The sequence below is a fragment of the Cebus imitator genome, unplaced genomic scaffold (assembly GCF_001604975.1).
Source record: "Cebus imitator isolate Cc_AM_T3 unplaced genomic scaffold, Cebus_imitator-1.0 Scaffold82, whole genome shotgun sequence".
Lineage (NCBI taxonomy): Eukaryota > Metazoa > Chordata > Mammalia > Primates > Cebidae > Cebus > Cebus imitator.
In genome coordinates, this window is record NW_016107397.1 from 3712744 (window position 1) to 3725607 (window position 12864).

The 12864-nt window shown below is 47.3% G+C and overlaps 1 protein-coding gene across 2 annotated transcripts in view; it reads right to left on the reverse strand.

Moving 5' to 3' along the window:
- The window catches only part of AGFG2 (ArfGAP with FG repeats 2), a 28900-nt gene that overhangs the window by 9011 nt on the left and 7025 nt on the right, over window positions 1-12864 (reverse strand). The window contains exons 2-6 of one of the 2 annotated variants that reach the window (XM_017533596.2): window positions 8340-8433; window positions 6604-6719; window positions 4013-4166; window positions 2608-2773; window positions 1455-1580 (exon numbers count right to left, since the gene is read on the reverse strand). In XM_017533596.2, coding sequence (XP_017389085.1) covers window positions 1455-1580; window positions 2608-2773; window positions 4013-4166; window positions 6604-6719; window positions 8340-8433 — 656 coding nt within the window. The remainder of the gene's footprint in view (window positions 1-1454; window positions 1581-2607; window positions 2774-4012; window positions 4167-6603; window positions 6720-8339; window positions 8434-12864) is intronic. The other variant, XM_037740303.1, reaches the window with a different exon arrangement.

Sequence of the window (12864 nt, forward strand, 5' to 3'; positions counted from 1 at the left end):
ATAGTCTCACTCTGTCTCTTAGGCTGGAGTGCAGTGGCATGATCTCAGCTTACTCCAGCCTCTGCCTCCCAGGTTCAAGAGATTCTCCTGCCTCAGCCTCCCAAGTAGCTGGGATCACATGTGTGCGCCACCATACCTGGCTAATTTTTGTATTTTTAGTAGGGATAGGGTTTCACCATATTGGCCAGGCTGGTCTTGAACTCCTGACCTCAGGTCATCCACCTGCCTGGGCCTCCCAAAGTGTTGGGATCACAAGTGTGAGCCACCACGCCCAGCCAACTTTTATCAACATAAAATGTTTCTTCTTGTTCCTCCTCCAAAACAATAAAATTAGATAAAAACAAAAGCAGCTAATCAGCTCACGGTGGCAAGTGAGAAGGCTGTGGGCAGAGCATGAGTCAAGAAGTCTGGGCTCTGGGCTCAGCTCAATCACTCTGTGGGCTGCATGACTAGGGAAACTGCTTAACAGCCTCATCTGTCAGATGGCTAATTTGTAAGTGTTCCTTTCAGCCCTCAAAACTCTATGATCAGAGGCGCTTGGGTAGGCTCTGGAGTCGGGAGAATAACTTACCAAAGCTGTAATTTTCAGTTAGCATCCGACTGGCTGACAGTGAGGGTGGAGAAGAGAAGGATAGGTAGAGGAAGGGAGAAAGAAAATGTACATCACTGGCTTTTCCCAGACATCTGGGCCTGACAGGGAACACTGCAGCGCCCTCCCATGTGTCCAGGATGTCGAAAGGCAGAAGGCAGCACAAATGCTATGAAGACTCGATGTCTAGAGCTTAGGAAGGAGCAGAATGCTTTCAGAAGGCCTGTACAGTCTCTTCAATGGCTAAATAACATAGTTTTTTGGGTTTGTCTGTTCATCTGTTTTGAGACAGGGTCTCGCTCTGTCACCCAGGCTGGAGGGCAATGGCACAATAATCACTCACTGCAGCCTCGAACTCCTGGGCTCAAATAATCCTCCCACCTCAGCCTCCCAAAGTGTTGGAATTACAGGCGTGAGCCATCGTGGCTGGCAGCAACACAGAGTTTACAGGTCTTTGGTCTTAGAGGGATGGATGAGGACTTCTGGAGACTATCTTGACCCTTGACCCTTTGGGTCAGTGTACTATGCAGACAACAGCATCTTAGAGAAAAAGTCACATCCATTTTCAATTTTTCTAGGACTCAGGTCTTCCATACTTCCTAGTGAGAAGCTTCCTAGTGTATAACCCACAGAACTCCTGCTGCAATCTTAGTTGTTTTCCTTGCATTAAAAAGCAGAACAGTAGACCCCCTCTCCCTGACAATCATGTGTTGGACACTCTCATCCTCTCCTGGAGCTGCTTCTTTGTGCTTTGCTGCTTTGCATAGTTCTTTAGGATAGTGAGGATGTGAATGAAGAGTGATTTATGGATGTGAACAACTGGACATGGTTGGAAAAGAAAGGAAGCCAGTGGGGCAGAGTTTACCTGCAGGAGTTGGCTGGGCCTGGAATGGAGCTTGACCAGCTGGAGGGAGGCTTCCAAACACAGAAGAGCTGGGGCCACTGCTGAAGGCATCAAAGTTGGCAAAGCCCCCGTGGGAAGGTGTCTGGCCTGTAGGTGGAAGACACATAAAGGTTATATAGAAAATTGTCAGGCGTGGTGGCTCACGCCTGTAATCCCAACACTTTGGGAGGCCGAGGCAGGCAGATCACTTGAGGTCAGGAGTTCAAGACTAGCCTGGCCAACATGGTGAAAACCCATCTCTACTAAAAATACAAAAATTAGCTAGGTGTGGTGGTACACATCTGTAATCCCAGCTATCTGGGAGACTGAGGCACAAGAATTGGTGAAACCTGGGAGGTAGAAGGTGCAGTGAGCCAAGATTGCGCCATTCTACTCCAGCCTGGGTGGCAAAACAAGGCTCTGTCTCAAAAAAAAAAGAAAAGAAAAGAAAAAAGAAAATGCATATAAAAAAGAAAATGTATATGCATATCTATGTAATATATCTACTAATTCTAAAGGCCAAAAGCCACTCTTATGGGACATCTGCCTTTCCACAGGGTCCTCTTCAGAGGGAAATGGGAGGGGCCTGGGGCCCAGAGCCACACCCACACAGGGGGACAGGGGCACTCAGGGCCTCCAGGTTCACTCCCTGCCCTCTTCTGTCCTTACTCCATGAGGCATTAACATTTTTGTCAGGGCCTAGTTTGGGGCATGAAATTTTTTTTTCATGGAAGAAAGAGCTTGAAATTTTTTAAAAAAGGAAAACAGATTCTACGCTGCTTAGCCCTCTACTGGCTATTGCTGATTTTGGGGAAGAATAATCTTTGGGGAAATGGAACATGATAATCCCTTCCTCCCATTTTAATAGAGAAAATAAAAAAGGCTATTTCCAGTGTTCTAAAACGAAGTGCTAGGAGCCCTCACTGTAATGTTTTAGGATCAAACTCCCAAACATAATCCCGGCTGTACTCACTTGACCCCAATCCTCCCAGCCTCACTGCTTCAGAGTAACCTTCACATTTGTTTGCATGAGGCGATCTAGAGCCATGGTCTCCTCCAGGGCCTGGATTTCTTGTATTATAAGTATAGATGCTATACCAAGTCCCATATGGGTCCCATACCAAGTCCCACTTACCCCCAAAGGCAGGGAATGCAGCAAAAGCTGGTGCCGTGTGGGGAGCAGCAAAGGGGTCTCCACCGATGTCAGCCAGCAGGTCAGTACTGGCTTTCTTGACAGAGGAGTGGGGAGGTGGCTGAGTGCTCCGGGCCTGGGATATCCGAGCCTGTGACTGAGTGACAGACTTGGAGGAAAAGGAATTTGCATATACCCCTTAGAATCGCAGACATGCCCCAGGCCCTCCCCTGGCTCCCCTCAGATAGGCAGGTACAGAGGGAAGACAGTAAGCAGCTGCCCTCAACTTATAAGTTTCCTGGGCAAGAGCTGCCTTAGCCCCTCTCACAGCTCATATCATCCTCATCTTCTCAGTATACCTGCTCCAAGAACCACACTTTTTTTTTTCAGATGGAGTTTCGTTTTTATTTTTTCTCTTTCACCACCTAACCAATGTGCTAGGAGCTTCGCTTCTGTTACCCAGGCTGGAGTGCAAAGGTGTGATCTTGGCTCACCACAACCTCTGCCTCCAGGTTCAAGTGATTCTCCTGCCCCAGCCTCCTGAGTAGCTGGGATTACAGGCATATGCCACCACGCCTGGCTAATTTTGTATTTTCTTTTTTTTTTTTTTTGAGACGGAGTTTCACTCTTGTTACCCAGGCTGGAGTGCAATGGCGCGATCTCGGCTCACCGCAACCTCCGCCTCCTGGGTTCAGGCAATTCTCCTGCCTCAGCCTCCTGAGTAGCTGGGACTACAGACACGCGCCACCATGCCCAGCTAATTTTTTGTAGTTTTAGTAGAGACGGGGTTTCACCATGTTGACCAGGATGGTCTCGATCTCTTGACCTCGTGATCCACCCACCTTGGCCTCCCAAAGTGCTAGGATTACAGGCATGGGCCACTGCGCCCGGCTGAATTTTGCATTTTTAATGGAGATGAGGTTTCTCCATGTTGGTCAGGCTGGTCTAGAACTCCGGACCTCAGGTGAGCCACCCACCTCGGGCTCCCAAAGTGCTGGGATTACAGGTGTGAGTCACCGCGCCTGGCCCAAGAACCATGCATTTTACAGCACATAAGCCAAGGTAACCCTGAGATACACAGGAATGTTGCCCAAAAGTGCCCCTGGGGCTGTTACTCCTCAACTTTTCCAGGTATTGGACACCGTGTCCCAGCCCCTTCTGTGTTTCTTTGATGGAATGGGAGCTGATACTCTGACTTCCCTAAATACCACTTCCTGTTGGGTTCTGACTTCCAAAAGATATGAGGTCCAGAAGGTGATAAATATAAGTACAGGTTAATAGCAGGACCAAGAACCAACTCACAGCTCCTGCACTGTTGTGTGCTAAGTCTGGGGAATCTGATTCAGGAAACGGACGCTCTCGTCTCCCAAAGCTCAACAGAAACATGAAGAGTAGATCTGAGAGTTACCTGGCTCGAGGTGGAGGCAGCAGCTGAGAGAGACGGTGAAGGATCACCCAGAAGTGTCCGAAGGGGCTTCCCTTCTGGAATGGAGCCCTGCACAGGGGTGGAAGCACTGCCTTTGGTATAAGCGGGCCCCTTGACTTGGTCTGGGGGGACATACCTGTGAAAAAGAATAGTTAGGCTGTAAAACTTTGGACCATGCTCAGCTTAGGTGTTTGGGAAGACACAGGTAACAGGAGTCAAAGTCTATTTTCATTTTTCTCTAATTCCCTTTTTTGAAGGGAACTGAACAACTCAGCAAAGTTCTGCCTATCTTGAGCATTCCCTTAGACATCTTCTTGTTTTTCTGAGATGGAGTCTCACTCTGTTGCCCAGGCTGGAGTGCAGTGGCACAATCTTGGCTCACTGCAACCTCTGCCACCCGGGTTCAAGCAATTCTCCTGCCTCAGCCTCCCGAGTAGCTGGGATTACAGCCGCTCACCACTAGGCCCAGCTAATGTTTTGTATTTTTAGTAGAGACGGGGTTTTACCATTTTGGCCAGGCTGGTCTCGAACTCCCTGGTGATTCGCCCACCTCAGCCTCCTAAAGTGCTGGGAAAACAGACGTGAGCCATGGCGCCCGGCCCATCTTTTTTTTTTTTGAGACAGGGTCTCACTGTCGCCCGGACTGGAGTGCAATGGGGCCATCTTGGCTCACTGCAGCCTCAACCGCCCAGGCTCAAGTGAACCTCCTGCCTTAGTCTCCCAAGTAGCTGGGACTACAAGTACATGCTATTATGCCTGGCTAATGTTTTAATTATTTGTAGAGACTAGGTCTTGCTATGTTGTCCAGGCTGGTCTCAACCTCTTGGCATCAAGTGATCCTCCACCTCAGCCTCCAAAGTTGTGGGATCATACGCGTGAGCCACCGCCCCTGGCAAAGGTCCCCCTCTTTTGTTTCCTGTGTGTTTCTTCAGAGTCCTTCTCAGTTCCACAGAAAAGCTGCCTGGCATCTCATCCTCTAGGTGCTCACAATCCACACTTCTATCCTGCCAGCTCCTGCTACTGCTGAGACAATTCCCATCCACTGCAATGTATGTGGCCCCTACTCTGTAAGTGTCATCTTAATCCTGAGGACATCCCTAGGAGGGACTCCACAGTGTAGTCTCATCCATCTCAATCTCTGTTCTCTGCATTCTCTTCTCTGCCTACAGTTACCTCCCAACATGCACACACCCCAGAGATCCCACAAGAGGAAGTGATACCAGGGGAGAGGAAAGGTAAGGGAGAATAGAGATGCTGTTTTCTTCATCAGGAGGACAAAATACAGTTGTCCCATGGTATCCTCAGGGAACTGGCTCCAGGATGCCCTGACACCATAATCAGAGGACAGGATGCTCAAGTCTCTTAAAAAAAAATGGTGAAATATTTGCATATCAAATATGTGCATCCTCTAATATACTTTAAATCATCTCTAGATTACTTATAAGACCTAATACAATGTAAATGCCATGCAAATTGTTGCTATACTGTATTGCTTTTATTTGTAGTATTTTTGTATTGTTATTTTTTGTTTTCCCAACTTTTTTTTTTTTTGAGATGGCATCTCTCTCTGTGCCCAGGCTGGAGTGCAGTAGTGCAATCTCAGCTCACTGCAACTTCTGCCTCCTGGGTTCAAGTAATTCTCCTGCCTTAGCCTCCCTAGTAGCTGCAATTACAGGTGCCCACCACCATGCCCAGCTAATGTTTTTGTATTTTTAGTAGAGATGGGGTTTCACCATGTTGGCCAGGCTGGTCTCAAACTCCTGACCTCAAGTTGTCTTCCCACCTCAGCCTCCCAAAGTACTGGAATTATACCTGTGAGCCACCGTGCCTGGCCTGTTTTCCCAAATATTTTCATGTAAGGTTGATTGGATTCATACATACAAAATCTATAGAGGGCTGGCTGTACGTATAAATCGTGAAATGGGCTCCATGGCTTATACCTGTAATCCCAGCACTTTGGGAGGCCAAGGTGGGCAGATCCCTTGAGCCCAGGAGTTTGAGACCAGCCTGGGTCACATGGCGAAACCCCATTTCTACAAAAAATACAAAAATTAGCCAGGCATGGTGGCACACACCTGTAGTCCCAGCCACTGGGGAGGATGAGGTAGAAGGATCACCTGGGCCCTGAGAAGCTGAGGCTACAGCAAGCTGTGATTGTGCCACTGCACTCTAGCCTGGGCAACAGAGTGAGACCCTGTCTCAAAAAAAAAAAAAAAAAAAAAATGAAACAATGGGTTAAAGGAATAGAACTATAAGGTGTGTGCTTCCAGCCATCTCTCCCCATACACGAGATCAGTTGAGCTATAAAAATGAACTCCCACAGGCCTACCTCCTGACTCCAGTCAGTCTACTATCTCTCCAAAAGAGAGGACACAAAACCTGCAGGGTTAGTGACTGAGAACAAGTTGTCCTTTCACGTAGATTTATTTTAGCCTTAACTATGAATGTGAATGGAACAGAATCAACCCAAGTCTATCCTTTGTGGGAAGGCCAAATTCAACTCTAGAAACTGGACTGTCAGATGAAGAATGTCTTGCACACGTTTCCATAGCAACCTCTTTCCTACTCCTTACCATCTCTTCTTCTCATATTTTTCCTGGAGAAACTCCTTCACTTTCTGAGGATCCCTGGAATCTGGTACTGAAGATGTCCGAGCATCAAACAGACCTAGCCAAATCTTCCGGCAAACCTAAAAGAATGAAGGTGTCAGAGGAGTTGGAGCAGAAAGCATGAAATACAAAAGATACCACTTCCCTTTTTCTTTTTTTTTTTAGACAGAGTCGCCCTCTGTCGCCAGGCTGGAGTGCAGTGGTGGGATACTGGCTCCCTGCAACCTCTGCTTCCCAGGTTCAAGTGATTCCCTTGCCTCAGCCTTCTGAGTAGCTGGGACTACAGGCGTGCGCCACCACACAGGTTTCATTGTGTTGGCCAGGATGGTCTTGATCTCTTTTTTTTTTTTTTCTGAGACGGAGTCTCACACTGTCCCCCAGGCTGGAGTGCAATGATGCGATCTCTGCTCACTGAAGCCCCACCTCCCAGGTTTAAGCGATTCTCCTGCCTCAGCCTCTCGTGTAGCTAGGCACCTGCCACCACGCCCGGCTAATTTTTTGTATTGTTAGTAGAGACGAGGTTTCATTATATTGACCAGGCTGGTCTTGATCTCTTGACCTCATGATCCGCCCACCAGCACCTCCCAAAATGCTGGGATTACAGGTGTGAGCCGTCACACCTGGCCACCACTTCCTATTTATTCATCAGTAAGTATACATTGGCTAGGTGTGGTGGCTGACACCTGTAATTTCAGTACTTTGGGAGGCCGAGGTGGATGGATCACCCGAGTACGGGAGTTCAAGGGCAGCCTGGGCAACATAGCGAAGCCCCCTCTCTACAAAAGAATACAAAACTTAGTGGAGTGTGGTGGCACGTGCCTGTAGTTCCAGCTACTCAGGAGGCAGAGGTAGGAGGGTCATTTGAGCCCAGGAGGTTCAGGTTGCAGTGAGCCAAGATTGCGACACTATACTCCAGCCTGGGTGACAGAGCAAGACCTTGTCTCAGATAGATAGATAGATAGATAGATAGATAGATAGATAGATAGAGCATGGACACAGTGCTAGGATCTGGGTTTACCTACAAACCAGACATGATTTCTATCCTTGCAGCATTTCTAATCTAATGGGGTGGTCATGTATTAGATAAATAAAACTAAGTATTGAAAAAGGGAAAACAGAGGGCCATGAGAATTATGGAGAACTGAATTTCGACAAGGGTAGGATCAGGGACAATTTTCAGAGTTCTGGCTTCCAGGACACCTCCAGATGCCCTTGATGACATCCCGTAAGTAAACCAATCATCCATAATCTGGCGGTACTGCTAACGCCAAGGATGGCAACTTCTGATCAGCAAATTTAGCTGGGGAAGAGGTTTAAGTCACTTTCAAGTAAAAGACATGCATTTAAATACAGGTTGTCAAAGTTTAAGGCAGCAGAGCTGGCTCCAGAAGAGCTTCCTCAGAGGGCTGGCCTAGTCAACTCTGAGTGCTCAAGCCCCAGAGCTCTGATCATTCTATTCCTCCATTGCCCAGGTACCACATCCTACAAAGAAATTGATACTTCCCCTGACTACAGAAAAAGGGGCCTATACAAACCACAATTTGTACAACTAAGGTTCTGTAAATATACAAATGCACCTAAGGAAAGAAATCATACATATGAAAAAATTAAAAGAAACCATAAGTTTCCCTACAATCTTGAGGCAAAGCCCCGCCTGCAGATAGGGTGACCTTCTCACCACTCCATTGGTGGCAGCTCACCTCATTTCCACGGGATTGCAGGAAAACTACTTCAGGCTCAGTGAAAGTTGTCATGGAGATTGACTTGACACGATGAGGGGGGTTCAGCCCTCTCCTGCGGGAGAGAAACAGGAAGAAAGAGAATAATAATGAAGTTAGCATGGCAGGCTGCTCATGGGAGGAGGAGGGAGAAAGGGTGAAACAATAGCACATAAACTAAGCTCAGAGAGAACCCCTACACACACCTGAAGCTACTGCCTAATTACAGGAAACAAAGGAAATATTTGGCGACAAGTTTCCAAAGAGAGGCCAGGCATGGCAACTCACACCTGTAATCCCAGCACTTTAGAAGGCCGAGGCAGGTGGATCACGTGAGGCCAGGAGTTCAAGAGCAGCCTGGCCAACATGATGAAACTCCATCTCTACTAAAAATACAAAAATTACCCAGGGGTAGTGGTGCATGGCTGTAATCCCAGCTACTCAGGAGGCTGAGGCATGAGAATCGCTTGAACCCAGGAGGCAGAGGCTGTAGTGAGCCGAAATCATGCCACTGCACTCCAGCCTGGGCGACAGAGCAAGACTCTGTCCTTGCCAACCCCCCACCCCCTGCCCCACAAAAAAAGAAGTCTCCAAAGAGACAGGGAAGAGAGTCAGGAACATCCTGCGAGCCTAGTCGCTCTGGAGAGGAAAGGCAGAGCCTGCCCATCCAGAAGCGTCCTCTAGCCTGACTCAGATCCCAACAGTTTCAGTGTTCAACCTGTAGGCCAAGGGGGGTACTTCTGTCAACTCAGACACGTGACCACTTCCCATTTCCTGTGTTATCATTGTTTTAGACCTGCAGTCCACCCACAATGTCCCAGAGCCCACAAAAACACAAATCCCTCAAGCATGAGGGAAAGCAAAAATGAAGGCCCAGGACTATTCTTGATAACACTAATAAAAACAGGATTTGGTGACAAAAAAACAGTCTCTAGCCCCGGCTGGCCCTCCTTGTATCTACACAGAAGGGTAGAGTGGTAATGGGATGGACAGGTTCCCTCTCTTTCAAGAAGCATCTCAGGGAAAATAAATATTTGACTTTCTTATTTCTAGATCTTTTAATAAAGCAGGAAGAAGTCAAGTTCAACCATGAGCTCTGAGGCTGGCATGGGCGAGGAATATGTATACTGTGGCAATGCTTTTGTGTCTCCTCTGTATTTTCTGTTAACTTCCTGGGAATCCAGTTCTGCCTCCAGAAACCTGTGGAGATTACAAGAGAAGAGAAGCCTTATTTGTCCACACTCAACTGGTCTCCGCAGTGTGCTAACACAGGAAACCTGGGGCTAAGCCAGGCCGGGCTTCATGGGTTCCCCTGTCCCTGCACCTTAAATTTTATTCTGGTCTAGGCCTACTACTCACTGGATTAAAACAAAACTGCCCAAGCCAAAACAAGCTAGACTCTGGGACCAGGAGGGAAGCAGTCTCCGCAGATAAGGCCTCTTTAGACTTTTACTCTCATGAACAATAAATGGGCAAATCATGGCCAGGTGCGCACTTTGGGAGGCCAAAGCTGGCAGACTGCCTGAGCTCAGGAGTTCCAGACCAGCCTGGGCAACACAGTGAAACCCCATATCTACTAAAATTTAAAAAAAAAAATACAAAAAATTAGCTGGGCATGGCAGCATGCGCCTTGCCTCAAGAGGCTGAGGTTGAACCCAGGAGGCAGAGGTTGCAGTGAACCGAGATCGTGCCACTGCACTCCAGCCTGGGAGACAGAGCAAGACTCCGTCTCAAAAAAAAAAAAAAAAAAAAAAAAAAAAAAAAAAAAAGGGCAAATCAAGTTGTTCAAATAAAAATCTAGAATAGGGTCCTAATTGACGTCCTCAGGAAGGCAAAGGAAGAAAAAGACAAAAATATTTAACAGCTGAAAATTCATAAAGAAGGTGAGGAAAACACATTCACACTAACAGGTGCACATACAGAATCTAAGCACTCCTGCCAAGTATGAGAGAATGGCAGCAAACATGTAAGCAAAAGCGGGGGCAGGGAGTGGGCAGACTCAGTATAGAGTGAACAGTGAAGGGCAGCCACCCTGCAGATGATAAATTACTCATTATGAGATTCTAACAAAGGACAGGACACTGGAAGCTCCAGTTGAGGCTGTTTGCAGCAATTCTGCTGCTAGACCTTTAGGTATAAAAGGGTCTCGAAAATACTCTCATAAAAGACAAGCAATATCAAAGAGGACTGATGCCCCCAAGGAAAGCTAAGCTCAGGGAAAAACAAAAGCAAGGGTTTGTTACTACATATCAAACAATAGCTCTTCGGCCGGGCTCGGTGGCTCAAGCCTGTAATCCCAGCACTTTGGGAGGCCGAGGCGGGTGGATCACGAGGTCAAGAGATCAAGACCATCCTGGTCAACAAGGTAAAACCCCGTCTCTACTAAAAAAATACAAAAAATTAGCTGGGCATGGTGGCACATGCCTGTAATCCCAGCTACTCAGGAGGCTGAGGCAGGAGAATTGCCTGAACCCAGGAGGCGGAGGTTGCGGTGAGCCGAGATCGCGCCATTGCACTCCAGCCTGGGTAACAAGAGCGAAACTCCGTCCCAAGGAAAAAAAAAAAAAAAAAAAATAGCTCTTCAACTTGATCTGCCCTGAAGATTGTCTTCGGATCACATTTCAGATACATCCTGTTTTCTCTCCTAAGGCCTCTCTTCCTAATGGTTTGGTTTGGTTTTGCTTTTAATTCTAGCCAGCCTGCTTTTATACTTTCTCACCTTAACCACTAGGCCCTTCCCCTTCAGAATGTCAGGACTTTCTGAAGTCTAGTCAGACCTCACTGTCCCTGGGATCTCAGAGGTCTTCTCCTTCACCTCCTACGAACAAAATTTACTTTGCCAAAACACAAGGCATTATAGGAGGCACTGTGGGGGATACAAAAATTATAGGAGGGCGCTCTCTTATCACCAGGAGCTCACAAGAATCCAGGAAGCCTGGACAAACATACTTCTCACTGCAGTAGGATACTATTCAGTTAGACATTGATGGATCAGGGAGAATGTGACTCCAGGATGCGGAAGGAAGAGAAATGGTCATGGGGAAGGTAAAACCTATTACGTTTACATTAGAAAAACAGATTCTAAGCCTATCACAAAAAGGTCATTGACATTTCCTGAATGGATAACCAGGAACTGTTAGCTAACTGTAAACAGGGAGGTGCACTTCCTTGTTAGGGGGAGGAGGTGGGACTCAACCCAGGCATCAATCAAGATGGGATGCTTGGAACAACAGAACTTCTTATGGCTGAGCCTGGACTGGAAGATTTTTGTTTTGTTTTATTTTTGAGTGGGAGCAGGCAGTAGAGGTGATAGGATGATGGGAAGGCAGAGAAAATAAGAAATGATTTAGGTGCTTTGGGCTAAATGAATCTGTTAGAACAGGATGTTTCCATAGCACAGTACAAAAAGCATTGCTCTGACCTTGATGTCTGTAGACTGGATTTTGTACAACCAGAGCCACAGTCTGGGGGCAGGGAGAATTCTCTACTAGGCAACGCTGCAGCCTAGGAAGGGGGCCTAGTTACGCGGCCTATGAGTCAAGAGTTTTTCTTTCTGAATCACAGAGAGGCCACTGCTGGCCGAGAGAAGCAATTTAGAAATGAGAGCCCCCTCCTCCTGGTAGCTAAAATCACGTGGTCTAGGTGTGCTGCATTGCACTGGGTACATCCAGGAGATGTGAGTCACTGGCCTGGAATTAAACAGGCCCAACTCTCCTACTTGCACCCAGCTCCCCAACATAACTCTCAGGTTCCTCCCAAAAGAAGTAATTACAGCAAATTCATTCTATTTCTAACCAGGAAGTGCTAGGGAGGAACAGAGATCAATTTGTTTTCTCAGAATAGAGTAAGTTTTTCCAATTGAAAGTACATTATTACTAGGACTCAAGCCTCCAGCCAGTGAGGTTGTCTTTATCCACTTCAGTTTCTTTTTCACAGGGCACCTAAAGGGCATCTAAGTATTCTGAATTACTTGGCAGCTGGAGCCACTTGTATGTGTAGATGCTAACGTCCACCCAGTCCTCTCTTTCCCCTCTCCCGATTCCATTAAGCATAGTACTACTTCCGCAAGTACCACGCCTTTTGTTTTTCTGTGATCATCACCCTCATGCTGGCCCATATTTTTGCTTCTATCTTGCTTCATAAAAGCATCAAACCTGCTCAGCTGTTCGGATAAGAAGTTTCTGCCAGGTCAACAATGGAAAAAAACCAGTTCCACACATCACCCAAGTTCTTTTTTATTTGTGCCAAATTTGGACCTGGGAAATCCTTGCCTTTGAACATTTGTGTTCAGATTCATACACCCCAGATCGTGTTTCTTTGCTCTGGGATTTTACTCCTCTGCTTCTGAGCAGGGTACAACTAAACTCGTTTAGCTCTTATCGTGGATGCAAACATCACCATAAAGAGTCCCTGTTAGGGCCGGATGCAGTGGCTCACGCCTGTAATCCTAGCACTTTGGGAGGCCGAGGTGGGTGGATCACCTGAGGTCAGGAGTTCAAGACCAGCC